The following is a 25,913-nucleotide window of genomic DNA, read 5'->3' on the forward strand; positions in this document are numbered from 1 at the left end:
CCATGGGTTGATAAATTTGATTTCCATTGACAATGTGTGTGTGATTTTGTTGTCAGCACATTCAACTATGTAAAGAAAAAACTATTTAATAAGAATATTTCATTCATTCAGACCTAGGATGTGTTATTTCAGTGTTCCCTTTATTTTTTTGAGCAGTGTATGACTACTACAGATTTTTGGGGAACTTTAACATCCTGGTCTTTAAACTATTTTAAACTGAGTATTCTACCCCGCGCATACTACAGTAAGCAACCACTCATACTCGCTATGACTGCTAAGTTGTATGGAGGGTAAAAGACTCTGAACACAGCCTCTGGCTCTTTATTTTTCATCCCTCTGCTCCCTACTTCATCTTCTTTCATTTCCTTAAAGACATGCTCTGGAACTTTGGCGACTACTAAATATTTTAGAAACCTCCCGCTTTGGGCTGGATGTGCCAATGTATAGTTCATATATGCATAATTTATTAACAGAATTACTGTCTCACCTCAATTTGCCACTAAATCCCAAATTTGAAAGAGTTTTTCTGGAAGCTGTGCGCCCTAGCAATTAGAGTTCCAGCTAATGACCTTCAGCCCGTCACCATTTGACAGCTAAGATGCACAAACAGCAAAGTGAAAGCAATGACGTGGTGCACATATCTGCACATATGTGACATACTATGCAATTTTCTGGGACCACATTTGACTTTCAGATCTAAGGCTAAAAACTATGCAGAAGTACAGGATAATCTAAACTGTTCCCCTCCAATGCGTCTCCATGCGTTCACTTCCTTCAAGTGGCCCTGATTTCCTGTTCTAAAAAAAACAGCCTGAGAGCAGCCACGACCTTATTATGTAAGTCTATGGTCACGACTCACAAGACAGGGGCAGCCCCAAAACAAAAACGGGCCAGATCAAGCGAAATATAAAACGTAGCACCCCAAACCCCCCCAAAGAAATGTCAATTGAAAAAAGGTAAAACGAAACGAAGTGCAGCTTGTTTGCGGTCTTTCCAGCTTCTGCTTGAAGTTAATGTGTTAGCTGTGTTGATGGCTAGCTCTTCTGAACAACTGTTTTACCGAGACAGCACATTTTCTATGCGAGGCGAAATCGTGCCTCATTAGCTCATTGTTATGGAGGTGTCCAAATAAATGTCACAAGAAAACAGCTTAAACAAATGCAGCTAACGTTACTGTTGTTATTCTGTCTGCACTGTTTGACGTGACTGCAAGTTAGCCGTACTTGGCTAGCTAGCAAGCAAGTGAAAAGAACGTTCAGCGAGTATGGCAATGTAACATTTAGAACGGACTACTGGGTCACGTCCATAGATACAGAACAAAAAGACTAAAGGACAGTCACGTCTCCGGCAACCAAACCTGCTGGCTTGGGTAGCAAACCCTAGATGTGTCGGGACTACATCTTGTGGAAGGATGAAATATTATGAATAAATAAATTAAACTATGTCAATCATTATTTGAATATATTGGTAACCCGTTGTATAAAAGTGAAAATGCACTCGAAGCCGGTGTTATTGGCTAACACCCGTGCCAACATATGCTCCAAACACCGGCTTCTCGGGCATATCATTTGTAGCCTACGCTCTAGCTCCCCCTAGCTGCATTGCTGTGTGAAAAGTGAGTCCAGTCTGTAAGGCCAGAATTCTAACTTATCTTTTTCTTGTCAAATCACACAAACAAATGCCAAATAACGCAACTTTTTTTACACAGATTTTTTTTTATTCAAACGTGTTTATTCCTGCCAAGTCACAACGATAGATGGAAGTAGAGTTGTTGAATGAAGAATGTTTGCAGTAACATTGACATCATGAAATAAAAGACATATTTTCCAAAATGTTTTATTAGATTGGAGAACACATTGGGAGGGATCTTAGACGACTCCCCAATACAGAATCAGATCCATGACATGTTGAGCTTATCAAAGATCCACCACCATATTTTACAGTAGAGGTTGGATAAACATTGACAGAATGGTTACCTGGAGGAGGGTTTTGTATATACACTACCGGTCAAAATTTTGGGGTCACTTAGAATGTAATTTACAATGTCATTAATGTAATTTACAACACTAACAATGTCTACACTGTATTTCTGATCAATTTGATGTTATTTTAATGGAAAAAATGTTTGCTTTTCTTTCAAAAACAAGGAAATTTCAAAGTGACCCCAAACTTTTGAACGGTAGTGTATGTATATATATTTTTTTTTCTTTTTTTTTTTCTAGTCCAGGGGAGAGTCATGTAATTGATGAAAGCGTTTTAGAATGAGTTGCTTAACAGGCTATAGATTGACGTGTGCCTGATGCTGCCCCTCAACTCTGATTCTCTGCTGGGCGCGGAATATCAAGTGTGCTTGCAGGCTATTTAGTGTGGTTCAATCAAATGATCCATAGCCTATAGAATACAAAGTGCCTGCTCGGAGAAACATAGAGCAAAGTTATATTTCTAAGATGGCTGCTGGGATGGTGCAAATAAAACTGGGTTGTATTACACACTGCAATGGATATTCCAACCCCGGCCTGCTCTGCTCTGCTCATCCAAAACGTTATTGTGCTGCCTAACCAATGGCTGTGCAGGACTACCGTAGCAGTTCAGGAGAAGTCAATGGCTTATTCAGATTTTTATTTATTTATTAGACCTAGTCCAGAAAATGCACTCTTGCGCACAGACTAGCCTATAGCCTATATTCTGTTCATTTTGAGGAGAGCGCAAAGATGGAGGTCAACTTTGATAGCTTGTTACTACTATAATAGATTTGATTAAAAACAATATTTTTCTTTCCAATGATGTATTTATCAGTTATTGACCTCACAATAAGCCAGATTTCAGTCATTTACATTGTGGTGCTGAAACTTGAAGCAGCAGCCGCGGCACAATCAATCAGAAATGGACAGCTCATGGTGCTGAAAGTAGGCACATTAGAGTAGGAATAATTCATTTCAAGAGGGCTTTGTATTTCTTCCTATCTATTTTTGAAGATAAATAAAAACTGATGTGATTATATAAAGTGATCTATAACAGTGCTATGGTCCGCGATGCTCTCTCATTGCAAATAAGACACTGATTTGGCATTGGAGAAATATGATATCCAAATGTAAATGCCAGTGGTGGGTCTGGCATCTGCATATGCAGAAAATAACCCCGTACCTACAGTAAAATGTGTTATGGGGCTATTTGGTTTCCACTGGTCCTGGGGCCCTTGTTAAGGTCAACGGCATGATGGACTTTACCCAGTACCAGGACATTTTAGCCAAAAACCTGGTTGCCTCTGCCAGGAGGCTGAAACTTAGCTGCAAGTGGATCTTCCAGCAAGACAATAACCTCAAGCACACATCAAAATCTACAAAGAAATGGTTAACTGACCACAAAAATCTAAATTTTGCAATAGCCAGCTCTGTCTCAGAATTAGAACCCGATTGAACCTGTGGTTTGAATTGAAGAGGGCAGTCCCATGAGCGCAGACGAAGAATATCAATAATCTGGAAAGATTCTGTATGGAGGAATGGTCTAACATCCTTCCCAATGTGTTCTCCAATCTCATAAAACATTAGAGAAAAAGGCTGTGCCGTTATCCTCACAAAGGTGCCGGATTATTGAAAAGAGGGGTGCCAATAATTTCGACCCCATCTATTGAGAAAAACAAAATCTCTTTCTTTGAGCAGTTGTATTAGTATAAAATCATATCATTTAAAAAAATTTGGGAGCATACATTATAGCTCAGTAATTGTATCATTTTTTTATACAGTCTTTTTTGCTCATCTTTATCAAGTGTGCCAATACTTTCCATCATGACTGTATATGTGTGTGGTCACTCACTCATCCCCGTCAAGCCGGCTGGTGCGCGTGTGTATGTAATAATGTAATCGTTCAAGTTTATCTTCACTTCTCTGTTCTGCTCCGACCAATCAGTGTTCTTCATTTGCTGTTTTTGATTGAGTCAGGCTTGTCGTCTGAGGGAAACAAATCCATATTGAGGATATTGAGGCAGACCAATCAGTGCATTCACACATGATCAACATTTTACTGTTTATCTAACCGTTATAGGTTAACGTCTCACCTTGTCGACCATTTCCTGCATTTTGTGGATGAGGGCAAACATGTGACTAGCATCCTCCTTCAGCTTCTTCTCATAGGATGAGCTTCGAAGTTCCACCTTCTCCAGCCTGCTGCTAAGACCCTCCTCCTGGCCCTGAGTGACAGCCGCAGCATCCACTGAGAAAGAATAAGAGAGGGACAGTGAAGAAAGAGGAGCAGAGAGGGGGAAGAGGCATAAAAGAAATGGTTAGCCAATAGAAGTCTATGGAATTAACAAGATATATAATAAGAGCCTAACAAAATGTGTGTAAGTATGTGAGAGAGAAAAAAAGGAGACGTGTGTAGTACCCAGTGCGTCCTGTAGGGTGGCGATGCGTAGCTCCAGGGCATTCCGTGTTCTGTCTGCTGCTTCCAGGGCCTGTAGCAGGCTGGGGATGTTTACCACACTGCCCTTGTAGGAGACCACCTCGGCCCCCACAGCTGCAGCTGGCCCCCTGGATCCCCCAGACTTCCGGCCACAAGCCTTCTCCTTCTTTGTAGCTCCACGAAACAACCCACGGTTACCTGAAGACAAAGAGAGACTTCATGTGAGTGTGTGCATGTGTCGGTACTCACCCCTGCCCTCTCACTCATTGGGGACACACTGATAACAATTAGAAAAATACTGAACGTGTGTGTGTGTCTAACCTTCCATGCTGATATCAGGTTCTGTGTGTTCCGTCTCCTCCCAGCGAGAGGCTAGCATCCTGTATGGACATTGCCCCTCCACACACACCTTATTCAACAACACCTGGACTTGGGTGGGTGTGAGCCACAGCCCTAGTGACAGTAAGATGTTGTGAAGGTCTGCTTGTCTGAGGCCGCCAGTGAGCCGTTTGTCAAAGAACACACAGGCCAACAACACCCTACGAGACAGCACCTAGAGAGAGGGAGAAAGAGAGAGCAAGAGGGAGAGCGAGAGAGGTAGTTAGTAAGGGGAGAGAGAGGAGAAACCATGAAGCATAGCCACAGGAAGATGTTAGGGGGGAAGAGATACCCCTTTTTAATAAAGCATTGCATGCATCTATAATCGCATCTGCGTAGTGGCATACAGTTGAGGCATTTTTGGAATTTCCACACAGATTTTTTTAGTAGGGTCCAGATTTTGGGAGGCCTTTTATAAACGCATTTCCTGCAATTCTACGTCATTTACATGACAGAAGACACTGACAAACTGAAATCAAAAAAATCAAAAAACCCGGTCTTGAATGCAAACAATAGCCCTGGCCAATGAAGAGACACAGATTGTACAATATTAGGATACAGTGCCTTTGGAAAGTTTTCAGACCCCTTGACTTTTTCCACATTTTGTTAAGTTACAGCCTTATTCTAAAATGGATTCAATACAACAATGTCCTCAGTAATCTACACACAATACCCCATAATAACAAAGCGAAAACAGGTAATCAATTTGAGCAAATCTATAAAAAATAAAAACAGATACCTTATTTACATAATTATTCAGACCCTTTGCTATCAGACTCGAAATTGAGCTCAGGTCCATCCTGTTTCCACTGATCATCCTTGAGATGTTTCTACAACCTGTTTGGAGTCCACCTGTGGTAAATTCAATTGATTGGACATGATTTGGAAAGGCGCACACCTTTCTATAGAAAGGTCCAACAGTTGACAGTGCATGTCACAGCAAAAACCAAGCCATGAGGTTGAAGGAATTGTCCATAGAGCTCCGAGACAGGATTGTGTCGAGGCACAGATCTGGGGAAGGGTACCAAAATATTTCTGCAGCATTGAAGGTCCCCAAGAACACAGTGGTCTCCATCATTCTTAAATGGAAGAAGCTTGAAACCACCAACTCTTCCTAGAGCTGGCCGCCCAAACTGACAAAGCTCTCAACAGAGTTCCTCTGTTGAGATGGGAGTCTTCCAGAAGGACAACCATCTCTGCAGCAGTCTACCATTCAGGCCTTTATGGTACAGTGGCCAGACGGAAGCCACTCCTCAGTAAAAGGCACATGACAGTCCACTTGGAGTTTGCCAAAAGGCACTCAAAGACACTCAGACTATGAGAAACAAGATTCTCTGGTCTGATGAAACCAAGATTGAACTCTTTGGCCTGAATGACAAGTGTCACGTCTGGAGGAAACCTGGCACCATCCCTACGGTGAAGCATGGTCTTGGCAGCATCATGCTGTGGGAATGTTTTTCAGCAGTAGGGACTAGGATCAAGGGAAAGATGAACGGAGCAAAGTACAGAGAGATCCTTGATGAAAACCTGGTCCAGAGCGCTCCGGACCTAAGGTTCACTTTCAACAGGACAATGAACCTAAGCACACAGCCAAGACAAGGCAGGAGTGGCATTGGGACAAGTCTCTGAATGTCGTTGAGTGGCCAGGAAGAGCCCGGACTTGAACCCCATCGAACAGCTGGAGAGACCTGAAAATTGCTGTGCAGCAACACTCCCCATCCAACCTGACAGGAATTGAGAGAATCTGCAGAGAAGAACGGGAGAAACTCCCCAAATACAGGTGTGCCAAGCATGTAGTGTCATACCCAAGACTCAAGGCTGTAATTGCTGCCAAAGCACTGAGTAAAGAGTCTGAATACTTATGTAAATGTGATGTATGCAAATGTATTATTTTTTTTTTTACATTTCCAAAAACCTGTTTTTGCCTTGTCATTATGGCGTAATGTGTGTTGGGGGGGGGGGGGGTCTGAAGGAGTCTGAATACTTTCTGAAGGCATTGTATATATATTTATTATAGGCTAAAGGGCTATTAAAATAACCTTTCCAGTGCCACTAAAGATGAAGCCTATGCTACTCACCGGGGATAAGCTACTAAACAGTGCTGTTTGCTCATAATTGGGAGTTGAGAAATATTGTTTTAGGTTCTACAGACAGATTAGGCATTTGCATTCCAAACTGTACGTTTGTCCCGTGATTGTCTTTTTAAATATGCGAAAGACAAACTGACCGCCGCAACCAAGTTTACTACTACAATCCATAGATGGCAGTTCCCATTCACGTCAGTACAGGCAGAGACTACTAATGTACCCATGAGTTTAACAGTCAAATACCATCTATAGATGGCAGTTCCCATTCACGTCAGTACAGGCAGAGACTACTAATGTACCCATGAGTTTAACAGTCAAATACCATCCAGATGGCAGTTCCCATTCACGTCAGTACAGGCAGAGATTACTAATGTACCCATGAGTTTAACAGTCAAATACCATCCAGATGGCAGTTCCCATTCACGTCAGTACAGGCAGAGATTACTAATGTACCCATGAGTTTAACAGTCAAATACCATCCAGATGGCAGTTCCCATTCACGTCAGTACAGGAAGAGATTACTAATGTACCCATGAGTTTAACAGTCAAATACCATCCAGATGGCAGTTCCCATTCACGTCAGTACAGGCAGAGATTACTAATGTACCCATGAGTTTAACAGTCAAATACCATCCAGATGGTAGTTCCCATTCAAGTCAGGTCTGGCAGCCATTACTAATGTCCCCATGAGTTTAACAGTCAAATTGCCAGGGTTAGAGGTTCCAAACCCTTCTATGGTTGATTTGTCTATGGCCATAAAGGAACAAGCAATTCTATATTTGGCTCATGTGCTCCCCACATGGCAGCCTTACCGACTTTACACAGAATGCACAAAACATTTAAAATACCTGCTCTTCCATGATACTGACCAGATCAATCCAGGTGAAAGCTATGATCCCTTATTGATGCCTTATTAAATCCACTTCAATCAGTGAAGATGAAGGGGAGACAGGTTAAAGACATGGATTGTGTATGTGTGCCATTCAGAGGTTCAATGGGCAAGATGTGGCTTTGAACAGGTTATGGTGCCAGGTGCACCTGTGTGTATCAAGAATGCTCCACCACCCAAAGGACACCCAGCCAACTTGCCACAACTGGGAAGCATTGGAGTCAACAATAATTTTCTGAGGGGGGGGTGCAACTCAATATTAGGAAGGTGTTCCTAATGTTTGGTATACTCAGGGTATGTGCTTGTGATCAAACTTAATCCACAGCTATTTTTTAGAAGCTATTGATCTTCTGTGGCTAAATGATGTTCTCTGGTGTAGTATTTTGAATGATTTTATTTATGTCTGTTCAGACAGGAGTAACATTTTTGGCAAAATTATTTAGAGGGTGCTGCAGCACCCCTACTCCCCACGGTGACTCTATGAAGTATAGGGGGGCCCTAGAATGTACAGTGTATGTGGGCCTTACATTGTGCTTTAAGAGGCAGTCTGAATTCTCACTAGTAATTCCCTCCTCTCCCAACATCTCTGGGGGGAAAAAAAATAAGGAGAAAAGAAAGCAATTTTAGTACACACTCAGCTTCTGGCATTTAACTTCCCCCAACCCAGTCTTTTCAGATCTTCATACCTCTTTCTCCCTCTCCCTCTTTCTCATCTATCTCTTCTCCATCATCATCAGTCTCCTCCGCTGCTGTCCCTCCACTCTCTCCTCTTTCCTGAAATCTTTTACTCCTCTCATCCCGTATTCTCTGCTTTTTGTCGTTCTTTATCTGGTCATCCTCCTGAAAAAGAGATTGGAGAATGTAAGCAGGACTAAATCAGGTGTAGTGAAGAAAACAGGTAACATGTTAATTTGTGTGTGTGTACCGTGGGTGTGTGTGTAGGCGTTAGAGAGCAGAGACAGCGGTAGAGCAGTAGACCAAAGTCCCTCTGAAGCATCTCACAAAACAACTCTGCCAGCAAGCCCACCTAGAGAGAGAGAGGTCCGTATAATCATTTATGTTGTATCATGACAACTAACCTACTCCAAAGCGGAGTAGTACAGTATATCTCAGTGTAACTCAGTGTGGTCTATGGGAGTACTTTACCTCAAAGGCCTCCTTGGTTGTGGAGGTGTGGGGCTCCAGGAGAGAGGAGAGGGGGACGGGACAGAGGGCTAGCCCAGGACGAGGCCTTGCAACCAGGCATGGAGCGGCAGGGAGAGGGGCCCCTTCCTCCTGATAGACAAAGAGACAAACACGCACAAGGCAGCTTTAGAATGGCTGTGAGTTGTGACTTGCCTGATGACTCATATTGAATGTAATTCCGCTGCTCTATCGATCGCTACATACATTCAGTCTGAGACTGCCATCCTAGAAGTCGTTTGCAGTGACGTCAAAGTGAGAGCCTCTGTACAAAACAAGTCATTGGAGACTGGATCGTCTCTAACCAATCAGAGTATCAAAGCCAATTACTATTTCCGAAACACTGCTTTACCCACGTGTGTTCAAGCTCTGTCCCAACCCATCAGTTTCTGGGACCAATCAGAACGGTCTGAATCTGTTCGCATTCGAGAAGTCGTCGGGAAGGAGATCAAATCCAGTCTATTCGTAGATTTGATCTGCACGTGGCGTTTAGCCAGGGTGATGTGGATGGGTGGCCAGATAAAGATGTGACTACTACAGGATATGTATCGAACTATCACCTCACACACACTCACCTCCTGAGTCCTGAGTGTGCTCCAGTCGTCCTCTGTAGGTACGATCCGCCAGACATCAGGTAACAAAAACACCACTGTCTCCAGCTTCCCCTCACAAACATAGCTCAGCTCAGCCATCTTATACCTGAGAGAGAGAGAGTTGTTCATCCCATTGTAAATGGAGTGCCACACAGCACACAGTGTTGAAAAGGGGCAACAAAAAAAAAATAAGCATTTGATTGGCTGGTTTACTACCTGGCTGTGTGAGAGTCAAAAGAGTGTGTGAGCATAAAGATGTGCTTGTGTGATCATGAACATGCAAGTGTGTATACTGACCACTGGGAGCAGCCGCTGAGGTCCAGTCCACTCTGTTCCCTCACACAGCGCAGGGCTGTCCTCAGCAGTGCCCGAGGGTCCTTCAGCGGACTGGGACCGCCGCCATCTGTCTCAAGACACCACGGACCCCCAAGGGCCCGAAACTCACCCCCTACCTCCCCCAAAAGGAACTGACAGAGAGGGGAGAGAGATCATGTACAGTTGAAGTCAGAAGTTTCCAAGTAAAAATTCCATGGCTTAGGTCATTTAGGATCACCACTTTATTTTAAGAATGTCAAATGTCAGAATAATAGTAGAGAGAATTATTTATTTCAGCTTTTATTTCTTTCATCACATTCCCAGTGGTTCAGAAGTTTACATGCACTCAATTAGTATTTGGTAGCATTGCCTTTAAATTGTTTAACTTGGGTCAAATGTTTCAGGTAGCCTTCCACAAGCTTCCCACAATAAGTTGGGTGAATTTTGGCCCATTCCTCCTGACAGAGCTGGTGTAACAGTTAGGTTTGTAGGCCTCCATGCTCGCACACGCTTTTTCAGTTCTGCCCACAAATTTTCTATGGGATTGAGGTCAGGGCTTTGTGATGGCTACTCCAATACCTAGACTTTGTTGTTCTTAAGCCATTTTGCCACAACTTTGCATGTATGCTTGGGGTCATTGTCCATTTGGAAGACCCATTTGCGACCAAACTTCCTGACTGATGTCTTGAGATGTTGCTTCAATATATCCACATAATTTTCCTTCCTCATGAAGTCACCTATTTTGTGAAGTGCACAAGTCCCTCCTGCAGCAAAGCACCCCACAACATGATGCTGCCACCCCCGTGCTTCACGGTTGGGATGGTGTTCTTCGGCTTGCAAGTCTCCCCCTTTTCCCTCCAAACATAACGATGATCATTATGGCCAAACAGTTCTATTTTTGTTTCATCAGACCAGAGGACATTTCTCCAAAAAGTACGATCTTTGTCCCCATGTGCAGTTGCAAACCGTAGTCTGGCTTTTTTTAATGGCGGTTTTGGAGCAGTTGCTTCTTCCTTGCTGAGCGGCGTTTCAGGTTATGTTGATAGAGGACTCGTTTTACTGTGGATATAGATACTTTTGTACCGGTTTCCTCCAGCATTTTCACAAGGTCCTTTGCTGTTGTTCTGGGATTGATTTGCACTTTTCGCACCAAAGTACGTTCATCTCTAGGAGACAGAACACGTCTCCTTCCTGAGCGGTATGACGGCTGCGTGGTCCCATGGTGTTTATACTTGCGTACTATTGTTTGTACAGATGAACGTGGTACCTTCAGGCATTTGGAAATTGCTCCTAAGGATGAACCAGAATTGTGGAGGTCTACCATTTTTTTTCTGAGGTCTTGGCTGATTTCTTTTGATTTTGCCATGATGTCAAGCAAAGAGGCACTGAGTTTGAAGGTAGGCCTTGAACTACATCCACAGGTACACCTCCAATTGACTCAAATCATGTCAATTAGCCTATCAGAAGCTTCTAAAGCCATGACATTTTCTGGAATTTTCCAAGCTGTTTAAAGGCACAGTCAACCTAGTGTATGTACACTTCTGACCCACTGGAATTGTGATACAGTGAATTAATCTGTCTGTAAACAATTGTTGGAAAAATGACTTCATGCACAAAGTAGATGTCCTAACTGACTTGCCAAAACTATAACTATTGTTAACAAGAAATGTGTGGAGTGGTTGAAAAATGAGTTTTAATGACTACAACCTAAGTGTATGTAAACTTCCGACTTCAACTGTATTTAGTATGTAATTATGATTTGACCAAAGTTGAGGTGTATAGTGGGCTGTACCCAGTCACAAAGTAACCGTCCTCACCTTGATGAGAGAGGCAGGGTGCATAGCACCCTCCTGCTGTTCTTTCCGGTCCTGCAGCCCACAGCACTGTCTGTACAGCTCCTCTGAACTGGCCATGGACAACAGCAGCACCTGTGTGACACACACACACCATTTAGGGGTTCCCGAGTGGCGCAGCGCTCTTAAGCATTGCATCTCAGTGCTAGAGGCGTCACTACAGACACCCTGGTTCGAATCACAACCAGCCATGATTGGGAGACCCATAGGGCGGCGCACAATTGGCCCAGTGTCATCTGGGTTACGGTTTGGCCACTGTAGGCCATCATTGTAAATAAGAATTTGTTCTTAACTGACTTGCCTAGTTAAATAAAAGGTTTCATTTAAAAAATATATATACACTACCCGTCAAATGTTATAGAACACCTACTCACTCACGGGTTTTCTTTATTTTTACCATTTTCTACATTGTAGAATAATAGTGAAGACATCAAAACTATGAATTAACACATATGGAATCATGTAGTAACCAAAAATATTGTTAAACAATACAACATATATTTTATATTTGAGATCCTTCAAATAGCCACCCTTTGCCTTGATGACAGCTTTGCACACTCTTGGTATTCTCTCAACCAGCTTCACTTGGAATGCTTTTCCAACAGTCTTGAAGGAGTTCCCATATATGCTGAGCACTTGTTGGCTGCTTTTCCTTCATTGACTCTGCTGTCCAACTCATATCCCAAACCATCTCAATTTGGTTGAGGTCGGGGGATTGTGGAGGCCAGGTCATCTGATGCAGCACTCCATCACTCTCCTTCTTGGTAAAATAGCCCTTACACAACCTGGAGGTGTTGGGTCATTGTCCTGTTGAAAAACAATGATAATGGGACTAAGCCCAAAACCAGGTGGGATGGCGTATCACTGCAGAATACTGTAGTAGCCATGCTAGTTAACTTCTTTGGGGTAGGGGGCAGTATTTATGTCCGTATGAAAAGCATGCCCAGAGTAAACGGCCTGCTACAAAGCCATAAAAGCTAGAATATGCATATTATTAGTAGATTTGGATAGAAAACACTCTGAAGTTTCTAAAACTGTTTGAATGATGTCTGAGAGTATAACAGGACTCAGAACTTCCAATCAGGAAGTGAGAAATCTGAGGTTGGTCGATTTTCAACTCAGCTCCTATTGAAGATACAGTGGGATATTGGTAATGTTGCACTTCCTAAGGCTTCCACTAGATGTCAACAGTCTTTAGAACCTTGTCTGATGCTTCTACTGTGAGGGGGGCCGAATGAGAGGGGATTGAGTAAGGTCTACCATGGCCTGAACTTGCGCTGACCATGCGCATTCATGTGAGAGCGAGCTCTGTTCCATCACACTTCTGAAGACAAAGGAATTCTCCAGTTGGAACATTATTGAAGAATTATGTTAAAAACATCCTAAAGAGGCCTCCCGGGTGGCGCAGTGGTCAAGGGCAATACTTTGTCATGTTTTTAGGGACTGTAATATACAGTGCCTTGCGAAAGTATTCGGCCCCCTTGAACTTTTGCCACATTTCAGGCTTCAAACATAAAGATATAAAACTGTATTTTTTTGTGAAGAATCAACAACAAGTGGGACACAATCATGAAGTAGAACGACATTTATTGGATATTTCAAACTTTTTTAACAAATCAAAAACTGAAAAATTGGGCGTGCAAAATTATTCAGCCCCTTTACTTTCAGTGCAGCAAACTCTCTCCAGAAGTTCAGTGAGGATCTCTGAATGATCCAATGTTGACCTAAATGACTAATGATGATAAATACAATCCACCTGTGTGTAATCAAGTCTCCGTATAAATGCACCTGCACTGTGATAGTCTCAGAGGTCCGTTAAAAGCGCAGAGAGCATCATGAAGAACAAGGAACACACCAGGCAGGTCCGAGATACTGTTGTGAAGAAGTTTAAAGCCGGATTTGGATACAAAAAGATTTCCCAAGCTTTAAACATCCCAAGGGGCACTGTGCAAGCGATAATATTGAAATGGAAGGAGTATCAGACCACTGCAAATCTACCAAGACCTGGCCGTCCCTCTAAACTTTCAGCTCATACAAGGAGAAGACTGATCAGAGATGCAGCCAAGAGGCCCATGATCACTCTGGATGAACTGCAGAGATCTACAGCTGAGGTGGGAGACTCTGTCCATAGGACAACAATCAGTCGTATATTGCACAAATCTGGCCTTTATGGAAGAGTGGCAAGAAGAAAGCCATTTCTTAAAGATATCCATAAAAAGTGTCGTTTAAAGTTTGCCACAAGCCACCTGGGAGACACACCAAACATGTGGAAGAAGGTGCTCTGGTCAGATGAAACCAAAATTGAACTTTTTGGCAACAATGCAAAACGTTATGTTTGGCGTAAAAGCAACACAGCTCATCACCCTGAACACACATCCCCACTGTCAAACATGGTGGTGGCAGCATCATGGTTTGGGCCTGCTTTTCTTCAGCAGGGACAGGGAAGATGGTTAAAATTGATGGGAAGATGGATGGAGCCAAATACAGGACCATTCTGGAAGAAAACCTGATGGAGTCTGCAAAAGACCTGAGACTGGGACGGAGAGGTCTTCCAACAAGACAATTATCCAAAACATAAAGCAAAATCTACAATGGAATGGTTCAAAAATAAACATATCCAGGTGTTAGAATGGCCAAGTCAAAGTCCAGACCTGAATCCAATCGAGAAGAACTGAAAAATGTTGTTCACAAATGCTCTCCATCCAACCTCACTGAGCTCGAGCTGTTTTGCAAGGAGGAATGGGAAAAAATGTCAGTCTCTCGATGTGCAAAACTGATAGAGACATACCCCAAGCGACTTACAGCTGTAATCGCAGCAAAAGGTGGCGCTACAAAGTATTAACTTAAGGGGGCTGAATAATTTTGCACGCCCAATTTTTCAGTTTTTGATTTGTTAAAAATGTTTGAAATATCCAATAAATGTCGTTCCACTTCATGATTGTGTCCCACTTGTTGTTGATTCTTCACAAAAAAATACAGTTTTATATCTTTATGTTTGAAGCCTGAAATGTGGCAAAAGGTCGCAAAGTTCAAGGGGGCCGAATACTTTCGCAAGGCATTGTAACTTTAACTTTTCGTCCGTACTTTCCGCTGGACTGACCCTCGCGTCGTGAGTTTGGAAAGTGTACTGAACGCTAGAAGAACAAGGATGAATTTGGACATAAATGTAACCAAATGGACATTATCGAACAAAACAAACATTTATTGTGGAACAGGGATTCCTGGGAGTGCATTCTGATGAAGATCAAAGGTAAGTGAATGCACAATATGGCGGATACATTTTCGTCTTGATTGGGATCTGAGCGCCGACCTCAGATTGTTGCATGGTTTGCTTTTTCCGTAAACTTTTTTGAAATCTGACACAGCGGTTGCATTGAGAAGTGCATCTAAAATTCCATGCATAACAGTTGTATCTTTTAGCAATGTTTATCATGAGTATTTCTGTAAATTGATGTGGCTCTCTGCAAAATCACCGGATGTTTTAGAACTTCTGAACGTAGTAACGCACCAATGTAAACTCAGATTTTTGGATATAAATATGAACTTTGCCTAACAAAACATACATGTATTGTGTAACATAAAGTCCTATGAGTGTCATCTGATGAAGATCATCAAAGGTTAGTGATTAATTTGATCTATATTTCTGCTTTTTGTGATTCCTCTCTTTGGCTGGAAAAATAGCTGTTATTCTGTGAATAAGCACTCACCTAACATAATAATTTGGTTTACTTTCGTCATAAAGCCTTTTTGAAATCGGACACTGTGGCTGGATTTACAACAAGTGTTTCTTTAAAATGGTCAAATACATATTTGTTTGAGGAATTTTAAATATGGGATTTCTTTTGTTTTGAATTTGGCGCCCTGCAGTTTCACTGGCTGTTGAGGTGGGACGCTACGTCCCACGTACCCTAGAGAGGTTAAGTGTGCCTTGAATTATAAATAAATCACAGTGTCAGCAGCAAAGTACCCCCACACCATAACACCTCCTCCTCCATGCTTTATGGAGGGAAATACACATGCGGAGATACCGCGTCTCACAAAGACACGGCGGTTGGAACCAAAAATCTCCAATTTGGACCACAGACCAAAGGACAAATTTCCACCGGTCTAATGTCCATTGCTCGTGTTTCTTGGCCGGAGCAAGTCTCTTCTTCTTATTAGTGTCCTTTAGTAGTGGTTTCTTTGCAACAATTCGACCATGAAGGCCTGATTCACACAGTCTCCTCTAAACAGTTGGTGTTGAGATGTGTCTGTTACTTGAACTCTGTGAAGCATTTATTTGGGCTGCAATTTCTGTTAACTTTAATGAACTTATTCTCTGCAGCAGATGTAACTCTGGGTCTTCCTTTCCTGTGGTGGTCCCCATTAGAGCCAGTTTCATCATAACGCTTGATGGTTTTTGCGACTGCACCTTAAGAAACTTTCAAAGTTCTTTACAATTTCTTTATTGACTGACCTTCATGTCTTAAAGTAATGACATTTCTCTTTGCTTATTTGAGCTGTTCTTGCCATCTTAAAAGACTTGGTATTTTACCAAATAGGGATATCTTCTGTATACCCCCCCTTTTGGTTACTACATGATTCCATATGTGTTATTTCATAGTTTTGATGTCTTCACTATTATTCTACAATGTAGAAAATAGTACAAATAAAGAAAAACCCTTGAATGAGTAGGTGTTCTATAACATTTGATGGGTAGTGTATATAATAAAATCCAGTGGGCAAACAAGACACACAGGTGGTGAATGGGAAGGTGAGAGTCAGAGTGTTTGTTTGGTGTGCTTTACCTTTACAGTGCACTCTGCGCCCTCTCTCTCAGTGTGTATGTGTTGGTCAGGCTCGACAGGGCCTATGTGGTAAAGGCAGGGCTGTGGGAGCGGGAAGGGGAGGGGCTGGGATGGAGGAAAGCTGTCAATCCAACTGATTGACAGGTGGCAGACGGATGGGGGGAGAGGGAGATGGGGGTAGCGACGCTGTAGCTCTAGACTGTCACAGGACACACTGGGGGAGACGGCAGGGAGACAATGGGTTGGAGATTAATCGATTACCAAAGTTAAATTCTTTGATTGACTGATTGCATAAATAAATAAATGACAAGTGGACTCACCAATCCCTGGGGAAGCAAGAGAAGAGGGCGGGACTCTGAACTGGGGTAGGGGAGGTCTTTTTGGGGTGTGCTCCCTTATCCTCCTCCTCCTTCCACCTCCTCCTCTTCTGGTCACAACCCCTCACTCCGCTGTCCTCCCTGACACACACAAAATAATATTGCACACAATTGATTTTCCCTGGGGTGAACAAAGAGACAGAACACACACAGACACACTCACCGGCGGTCTCCTCGTCTCCCTGCCTCAGCAGGTCTCTTCCTGATGCCTCTGCCCCAGCCCTCAAACTGACCCCCCCATGATGGAGTCTGCAGCAGCCCCGCTGAAAGTGAGAGAGGAAATAAGAAAATTAACAAACACTATTCCCTACATAGTTCACGTCTTCTGTGGCTGTATATGGCCTTTCTGTGACCCTAGGACCTAGGTGGATCAAAATGGACCTAGGTGGATCAAAATGGACCTAGGTGGATCAAAATGGACCTAGGTGGATCAAAATGGACCTAGGTGGATCAAAATGGACCTAGGTGGATCAAAATGGACCTAGGTGGATCAAAATGGACCTAGGTGGATCAAAATGGACCTAGGTGGATCAAAATGGACCTAGGTGGATCAAAATGGACCTAGATGGATCAAAATGGACCTAGGTAGATCAAAAGTAATGCACTATATGGAGAGAAGGGTGTGATTTGGGACAGGTTCACTCACGCTTGGCCACAGTGTGAAGGATGCTGGGGATGAGAGGAGGGATCTTGGGAGATTTGAGGAGAGGCTGCGGCTTGCTACCCAGAATGCCCGGTTTCTGTGCGTGTGCAGGCATCATGGAGGGCAGGAGAGGACGAGGAAACTTTGCCGTCTGAGAAGAGATGGAAGAAGAGGATAGAGTATACCTTTTCCTTATCCCTATTCAACCCTCTTGTCTGACACACTATTGGTTAACAAAACAACAAATCAACCACTCAGGTGAAATATGAAATTCTACAATATCACTGTCTGGTCCTTCTACAGTAATCTACATTTACCTACAGAAACTCTACCTGTGTGTCTTTGGTCAGGCTCTGTACTCTACCTGTGTGTGTTCTGCGAGGGTCTGTACTCTCTGGGCACTCCAGCTGTGTGATTGAGACAGATCCAGGACAGCCTTTACCAGCACCCTCTCCCCCAGTGCCGGAACTCTCCCCTTCACCACACTGACACACACAGAGTTAACACAGTACACACAGTGTTTACCACCAGTTGAATGACCTCATAGAATTGAATAATTTAGTAAATCAAAACAGATATTTTAGCTATATTGCTTACACCTATCCAAGCTTCTCAAATCGACATATGTGCATAATAGTAGTGGGTTAGGGGTCCATTTGAGACTGGGGCATAACTACTGGAACTTGGTATTAGTCCTTTGTACCTCTTCTGAAAACGCACTTCCTGGTCCACCATCCCATAATGCTCCTGGAGCTGGGTCACAACCCCAGTGAAGACACGTTGCTTCATCTGAGAGCGAACAAACACATCATTATAGACGCATTACACACACACACACACACACACACACACACACGCACACACACGTTTGTCTTACTTGGCTATCCATGTATCTGCTCAGTATCACTCCTTAGCTGGATCGGTCTGGACCTACTTCTTTCTGGAGCAGACCTGACACACAACCATAGAAATATAATTATTCTAGTTATGTTTCACTATATTGGATCACTCCAATATATTGGTATCACTCTGTGGTGGAGGGATACATCCGAGGTGAGGATTTACAGATTTACTTCCGTGTACACCCCACCTCACGGCTGGGGTCCGCCCTTATATATAGACACACGTTCTCTTTCATTTTCTCAGCAGACGTCCATATGGTTTGAAGTACAAACTTTCTCTAGTTTGCTTAGTAAGTCACTGGTAAGTGTAATATCTTGCGTGGAAGTATACTCACTGGCTGTTTGCAGCCTGGAGCAGCTGGCCACATGGCCGCCTCTCCTCTTGAGTGCTCCACTCAATGCGCACGGTTGATCTGTATCTTCCGCCCGTGGTTTGTCGTACTTGTGTTTCGTTAGCGTTACACGACGACTCCGTGTGCATCCATTAGTATGGTGGCTCGTTGCCACAAACTGTAATTTACCTTACACAACTTGCCCACTAGCTTGTTCAATGTGTGTGTTGTGAATTGGTTCTCTGCTAATTATCCTGCAAGGTTTTTTCTTGTTCTTTCGCCTGCAGAGTGTAAGAGTATTTTAGTGGGCTTCCACTACATTGAGACATTAACTTTGAAGTTCCTTAACGAAGCTACTCCTTGATATAGTGCTGTTTTTACAGCTTGGATATTAAAAGGTAATAAATGCAGTAAAAATACCAAATAAAAACATACAAATCAAATCCATTATCTGGTTGCTGTTTTTTTTGTCTGCCTGTTTTTCCCACATGGGTCTTCCCCGGTTTTTGAAGAGTTACTGGGTAAGTTATCCCTCGCCGGGTTCCTATTCCTCAAAGTGGGTCACGACATAAGCTCTCCCAGGGTGTCGGATCCCTGCGCCGTGGCCTTGTTGGCTTGGCTGAGCTTATGGCTTCCCTTTGTGACAGATGTGATGGTGGCTTCCCCCCTGGGGATCTGCATACCTCGTGTATGCACTGCCTGCGTTTGAGCCACACGGAGAGGGCGGTGTAACGCCCTACTGGATCCCTGTTTTGTGTGGTGTTCTCAGAACGCCTGCTCCTGGCGCGAGTGGGTCGGTCAACCTCGGGTTCAGGCTGGGGATGAGCTCCCTCCCTCAGGAGTGGTGCGCAGCGAGCTGTTAATCCCTCTACTGGGCCCAGTACCCCTCCCAGGAAGCGTGGCCGAAGCCACCTCAGGCCTCTCTACTGGGCCCTTCTGCTGCCAGTCCTGGACGGGGGTATGAGTCAGACCGCTGGGACCACCTTGAACGGAAGGTGCATGCCTTGCATCAGGAGGTTGATAGCGTCAATGGCGAAGACAGCTGTTCCCTGTTGGCCAGTGATAGGCTGTTCCTGGGGGACGATGCTGGCGCTGTTCACCACCGTGAGCGGGGCGACCAGGCCATCAGAAGCTGGCAACGGGGCTTCATCGACCCCCAGCAGCTTGAGAGGCTATGAGGAGCCTACTCACTCAGGTAGCCACTGAGATGGACATCAAACTGGTGGACAGTGAGGACTCTCCATCTGTCCCCATCTCTGCTGAGTTCCGCGAGGCCTTGCATGAAGGCTGGGCCTCTGCCTGGGGGCGCTTCTGACTCACAGCAAAGACTAGACCATGGAGATATGTTGTGGACGTGGAGTCACTCAGCCTCCGGAAGAACCCGACTATGGACAACATGGTCCTGCCATGGTCCTCCTGGACCAAGGGATTATAGGGTGGAAACCGCAACTGAAGCCAGAATCCCCAAAAAGTCTTTGATGTAGACTTGAAAGCCACATATGGGTCCCTCTGCTCTCTTGGCCACCTTACCAATACGACCATGCTGCTGCAGGCCTACCTGCAGACTCTGTTGCCCCGACTGCAGGAGGGCACAGAGGAGCTCCTCCGGGAAGTGATGGAGATGTCTCGCCTGCTCTCCCTGCTCCAAAGGGATGTGGCCCGAGCCAACAGACGGGCCATGGCGCAGGTGGTTACCTCCCGGCACCATCTCTGGCTAGCCCAGTCCCGTCTGCTAGGTGCTCTCCAGAGCACATTTGCCAGTCAACCAGTTCATGCTACCTCCTCAGGCCCCGGGTCCAAGGCAGACCATCGCCACCCACCTGCACCCGAACGACAGTGGGGTCCCTCTCCTGCCCCATCGCCTCTTGCTAAGGGACGACAGCAGGGAGGGGCACAGCGTGCGATGAAGCAACATCCTGTTTTTCCCCACATGGGTCTTCCCAGTTTTTTTTTTTTCCAGAGGTACTGGGTAATTTATCCCTCACCGGGTTCCTATTCCTCCAAGCAGGACACGAAATAAGCTCTTCCAGGGCGTTGGACCCCTGGATGCCCCTCCGTGGCCTTGTTGGCTTGGCTGAGTTTATGGCTTCTCTTTGTGACAGGTGTGATGGTGTCAACCGTCACCGCCATAGGGACGTGCCTGGGGGACCCAGGCGCTCAGGGCACCAGAGGAGAGGCAGGCCCCGGCAGGAGCCATAACACACCCTTCCCCGATCGCTTCTCCCGGTATCAAAGGGCAAAGTGTGAGAAGAGGACAAAGTACTGACTCCAATTCCGGTGGCCAACCCCCGAAGAAAACCCTGCGGCTGGAGATCTCCTCACTCCTGGACAAGGGTGCCATCCGCAGGATCGAGACATCAGAAAGGTGGGTTCTACTGGTCCCAAAAAGATAGAGGGTTTCGACCGATTATGGACCTCTGCAACCTCAATGGGTACTTGAAGGTACTGAGGTTCCACATGCTGTCCCCAGCCCACTTGTTGCAGGCATGTCCAGGGACTAGTGGTATGTGACGCTGGACCTGAGGGATGTGTACTTCCATGTTCCTGTTCACCCAGCTCATTTGCAGTACCTCCGATTTGCTTTCGAAGGGACGGCTTACGAATTCAGGGTTCTTCCCATCAGCATCACCTTGGCACCCTGCACTTTCACAAAGTGCATGAATGCTGTCCTGGCACCAGGATTGTTGATCCTCAATTACCTGGACGATTGGCTGATTTGTACCCGACCAGGACCCAGGTCCTGTCAGAGAGCGATGCTCCTGACACACATCGTCGGGCTGGGCATTACTGTACACGGCAAGAAGAGTCATCTGATGCCCACTCAAAGGGTGGCTGAACTGGACCCAGTCCTCATGAGAGCACGCCTGTCCACCAGAAGGGTTCAGGCGATCTAATCTTGCCTAGACCACTTTCGGCAGGGGTGGGTGGGTGGTATCCGCCCTGACCTGCTAACACCTGTTGGGCTTGCTGACAGCGGCCACGTTGCTGATTCCCCTGGGCCTGCTCCATCTCCGGCCTCTTCAGGGATGTTTCAACTCCCACTAGCTGCACCCGAAGCGCCAACGCCAACTGCGGGTGACCTCACAGTGCCTCAGGGGATTGTTGAAGTGGAGCTGTCACTACTTTCTCTCAGGTGGGGTGGAGATGCTGAGGATGTGCCGCCGGGAGCTGGTCAGCACAGACGGCTGGGGGGGGGGGGGGGGGGGCAGGTCGGCCAGCAGCTGTTGGCTACCCTCTTGGAGCGACTAGAGTTCTGAGCTGTACTGCTGGCTCTGCTCTTTTTCCTTCCACAATCTGAAGGGAAGACATGTCCTGGTGAGAACAGACAACACCACAGGGTGGCCTGAGGTCCCACCGCCTCCATCTTATGGCATGGGAGCTCCTTCTCTGGGCTCAGGGAAGTCTAGTGTCTCTACGTGCAGCACACGTGCCTGGCATCCTGAATGTGGCTGTAGATTAGCTCTCGAGGGAGGGCCCGCCACCTAGGTACTGGAGCCTACATCCCCAGGTCGTGCAGCACCTGTGGGTCAAGTTTGGTAGCGTGCAGATGGATCAGTTTGCCTCCATGAGCAATGCACACAGCCCCCTGTGGTACTCCATGTCGGATCCACCAGGGCCTCTAGGACTGGATGCTCTGGCTCACGATTGGCCAGGGCTGGAGCTTTTCGCATTACCCCCTCTTTTTCCCCTGATCCAGGCGGTGCCTGACAGGGCCAGGATGGTGGAGCATCGTCTGCTGCTGGTGGCCCCATACTGGCCCAGACAACCCTGGTTCAGCCTTCTCCTGTCCCTGTTGTCTGGGACACCTTGGCAACTGCCCCTGAGACCCGACCTGCCGGGGGAACTCTGTGGCGTCTGAGACCGCACCGCCTCAGTCTGTGGGCTTGGCCATTGAACGGCACCAATGGTCCATGTTAGGACTACAGGAGGACGTAAAGAACCCCATGCAGAGCACAAGGGCACCGGCTACAACCGCGGCATACCAGTTGCGCTGGCGGTTGTTCTGCTCTTGGTGCACTGGTATTGAGGTTGTGCCCGAGTCATGCGGGGTGCAGTATGTTCTCCAATTCCTACAGTCTCGCTTGGATGAGGGCATGGCAGCCTCTACATTGAGAGGGTATTTGGCCGCTATATCTGCTTGCCATGTGGGGTGGTCGGTGGGGCGCAATGCCTTGTTCTCCAGGTTTATGAAGGGGGTTTGTCGCCTGCATCCCACTAGGACCCGCTCAATGGCAAGCTAAGATCTGGATGTGGTCTTGGCAGTTTGACAAAGCCGCCTTTCGAACCGTTGGAGTCTGCCTCAATGAAACACCTCTCTATGAAGGTGGTTTTCTTAGTAGCGATTACTTCCATGAAGAGGGTGGGTGAGCACCATGCTTTTTCGGTAAGTTCTGAGTGCTACCGGATGGAGCCCGGTGGGAGGAGTATATCTCTCCGTCCCAACCCTTCGTTCCTCCCGAAAGTTCTGCTTACAACCCCCCGGCAGTGGCAGGGGAGTCTGGGCCTCCCTCCGGCATGGTGTGCCCTATGCGGATACTGGCTGCCTATGTGGAGCAGACACGGTCAGTGAGATCAACAGACCAGCTCTTTGTCTGCTATGGTGAGAGAGTCCTGGGGGCTGGGCTATCAAAGCAGAGGCTCTCTCATTGGATTGTGGACACGATTACGGTAGATTATCACCTGGCTGGAAGGCCAGTGCTGGGATCTGTGGTGGCATATTAAACACGAGGTGTGGCTGCGTCCTGGGCACTCCTGAGATGAGTGCCCCTCAGTGATATCTGGGCTTCCTCTTATGCCTTTACTAGTTACTAGGTAAATGTGGCACCTCCCTCTGCGGTTGGTTCAGCGGTCCTGGGCATAGTCTCCCCTTCCAGAGACTGTGCCGGGACACCTCTTCCACAATGACGACCCCTGCGTCTCGGTCCCACGCTGGGACTTTGCCACTGGCTGGCCAGTTCCCTCTAGCACCGACTAATCTGGTACGGGTATACCAATATATTGGAGTGATCCAACATAGTGAAACATATAAGGTCACATATGTAACCACGGTTATGACCACGGTTATGTGAGCTATATGGATCACTCCAATCCTCTACGGTGCTAGAGGCGCCTCAAAAATGATGTAGAGAACGTGTGTCGCAGCCATGGGGTCTATATATAGGGGCGGACCCCAGCCGTGACACAGGTGTACACGGGAGTCAATCTGTAAATCCTCACCTCGGATGTATCCCTCCACCGTGGAGTGATACCAATATATTGGAGTGATCCATACGTAAATCTTTGTTATTTTTGCACATGACAACCACTCAATTAGCCCACTTCTGATTCTCCCCCTTTCGCTGTGAAGTTCACTTTCCCTATAACCACTGGGTCACTGGTTCAAACTTCACTTGAGCTGTTACCCCTCAATCACTACATTGAGACAGCAAATCTACAGCATGCATGTAGTATCTGCCTACCTATCCATGCTCACGAATATGTCATGTTGCTGAGATTAAGCAAAAGCCCATAAATGGCTAGATATATTGCTTGGTTGGCAGGAAAACTGCAAGAGGGTCTTTAGCCCAGGAAGGGTAGAGGGTCGTCAGACCTTTTATGGTGTAAAGTACATACTAAACAAACAAAAAAAGACTCCTCTTATAAATCAACTGGACCCAATGTTCAGGTCAATAGAAATATAAAAAATAATAATTCTATTGAACCCCGATGGTTGACGCCATGGTGAATAACCTAGCTAGTTAGCTAGCTAAAACTCATGGCCAATACTTAACGCTGTAAGATCTGTGCATCATTGATTGGAGCATAAGAACCTGGGCTAGCTAGCTAACTGACTAGATGAACGAACACATTCATCTAACGTTGATGATCCTGGCTACTACAAAAAATGTTAGCTAGCTACAATACTGGTAGCTATAATTGAGATTATTTGTAACTACCACCAAACGGTCACTTTGAACACAGCGATCTAGCTAGCTATACGTTTGTAATTATGATTTCGAAAAAATAGCAAATTAGGTAGCTAGCTAGCAACAGTACTCACTCTGACACAAACTCTCCTTGCAATCCTTCTCTGGCAAAACGTTAGTGCTTTTTATGTTTTGAAGTGGAGCAGTCGCTACATGGGGTGTAATAATTACGCAGATTATGTTGCTAAAAGTTTCATAAACGGAAGAAAACGTAACGAAACGGGGAGGCACCTACGGCTAATGAATAGAACACTAATGTGCGGAGCCAAAGAGGAAGAGGCGAAGCAAGGGACAACTAGGACAAAAATCTATATTCTCCAGCAGGTGGCGTTGATTCGTTTCTTTCGCTCACCAAGTGATGCATTTTTGTATGGAGGTCAATGAGAGAGTGCCGAAATTGGTCAACAAATAATGTAATGGCTTATTTGCTACGTGTGGCTTATTTGATCGAATATACGTTTCGTAATGCTTAGGTTGTTACGAGTGTTCTGATATAAGTAGGACACGTGAAATCCCGCCAACTTTGAGAATAATACATAAATCATTGGAAAAATACTTTATATCTGCCCTCTCATTGGCTAGAATGGTCCCACCTGATCTTGCCTCCTCCCGACTGCCTTCCATCTTTGAATATATTTATTTTCAACATTAGAGCGGCCAGTTGAGTATCTCGCCAATAAAATGGATAATCTGTGGTTGACTACATTAAAATGGTGGAAGCCCTCAATGGCGCTGGCCATGCTAAAACGGCATTTTGGGCCCTAGAGGCCTCTAATCATCAAATATTTGTTATAGCTAACCCATTGTTCCACCTGTGCTATTATTGGGTTTATTTGACAGTGCACTGCCTACTGACGGATCTACAAATAACCTTGCATCATTTTTTAAAAACCTTTATTTAACTAGGCAAGTCAGTTAAGAACAAATTCTTATTTTCAATGACGGCCTAGGAACAGTGGGTTAACTGCCTGTTCAGGGGCAGAACGACAGATTTGTACCTTGTCAGCTTGGGTGTTTGAACTTGCAACCTTCCGGTTTCTAGTCCAACGCTCTAGGCTACACTACCGCACCATTACTAACTACCCATTATTATTTGTAGGTCAGTCAGTAATAAATTACCCATGATACATTACGGTTTTGATCCTCTCGAACACTGTCCTCTATGAACATTTTCTTCGCGTCACTGTGTTCACGTGATGAATGACGTATAA

General features: G+C 45.4%; 1 protein-coding gene across 3 annotated transcripts; it reads right to left on the reverse strand.

The window, feature by feature from the left end:
* Positions 1–1,695: 1,695 nt before the first annotated feature.
* On the reverse strand, positions 1,696–25,913 carry ccar2 (cell cycle and apoptosis regulator 2). 3 transcript variants are annotated; one of them, XM_020458471.2, is made up of 19 exons: positions 25,822–25,913; positions 18,380–18,453; positions 18,206–18,291; positions 17,867–17,987; positions 17,506–17,653; positions 17,023–17,122; positions 16,803–16,940; positions 16,483–16,696; positions 11,660–11,770; positions 9,825–9,994; positions 9,510–9,633; positions 8,899–9,027; positions 8,678–8,779; positions 8,439–8,592; positions 8,280–8,338; positions 4,720–4,951; positions 4,381–4,596; positions 4,055–4,209; positions 1,696–3,947 (listed from the first exon to the last, which is right to left on the reverse strand). In XM_020458471.2, exons 2-19 carry the CDS (start codon positions 18,389–18,391, stop codon positions 3,903–3,905), a joined length of 2,316 nt encoding a protein of 771 aa, XP_020314060.1. In that variant the 5' UTR covers positions 18,392–18,453; positions 25,822–25,913; the 3' UTR covers positions 1,696–3,902. The 3 variants fall into 3 exon arrangements, with proteins under 3 accessions (XP_020314060.1, XP_020314059.1, XP_031658840.1); XM_020458470.2 differs by lacking the exon at positions 25,822–25,913 and adding an exon at positions 24,777–24,986; XM_031802980.1 differs by having other exon boundaries at positions 17,867–18,291; positions 25,836–25,899.

The sequence above is a fragment of the Oncorhynchus kisutch genome, linkage group LG23, assembly GCF_002021735.2.
Source record: "Oncorhynchus kisutch isolate 150728-3 linkage group LG23, Okis_V2, whole genome shotgun sequence".
In the NCBI taxonomy this organism is placed as follows: Eukaryota; Metazoa; Chordata; class Actinopteri; order Salmoniformes; family Salmonidae; genus Oncorhynchus; species Oncorhynchus kisutch.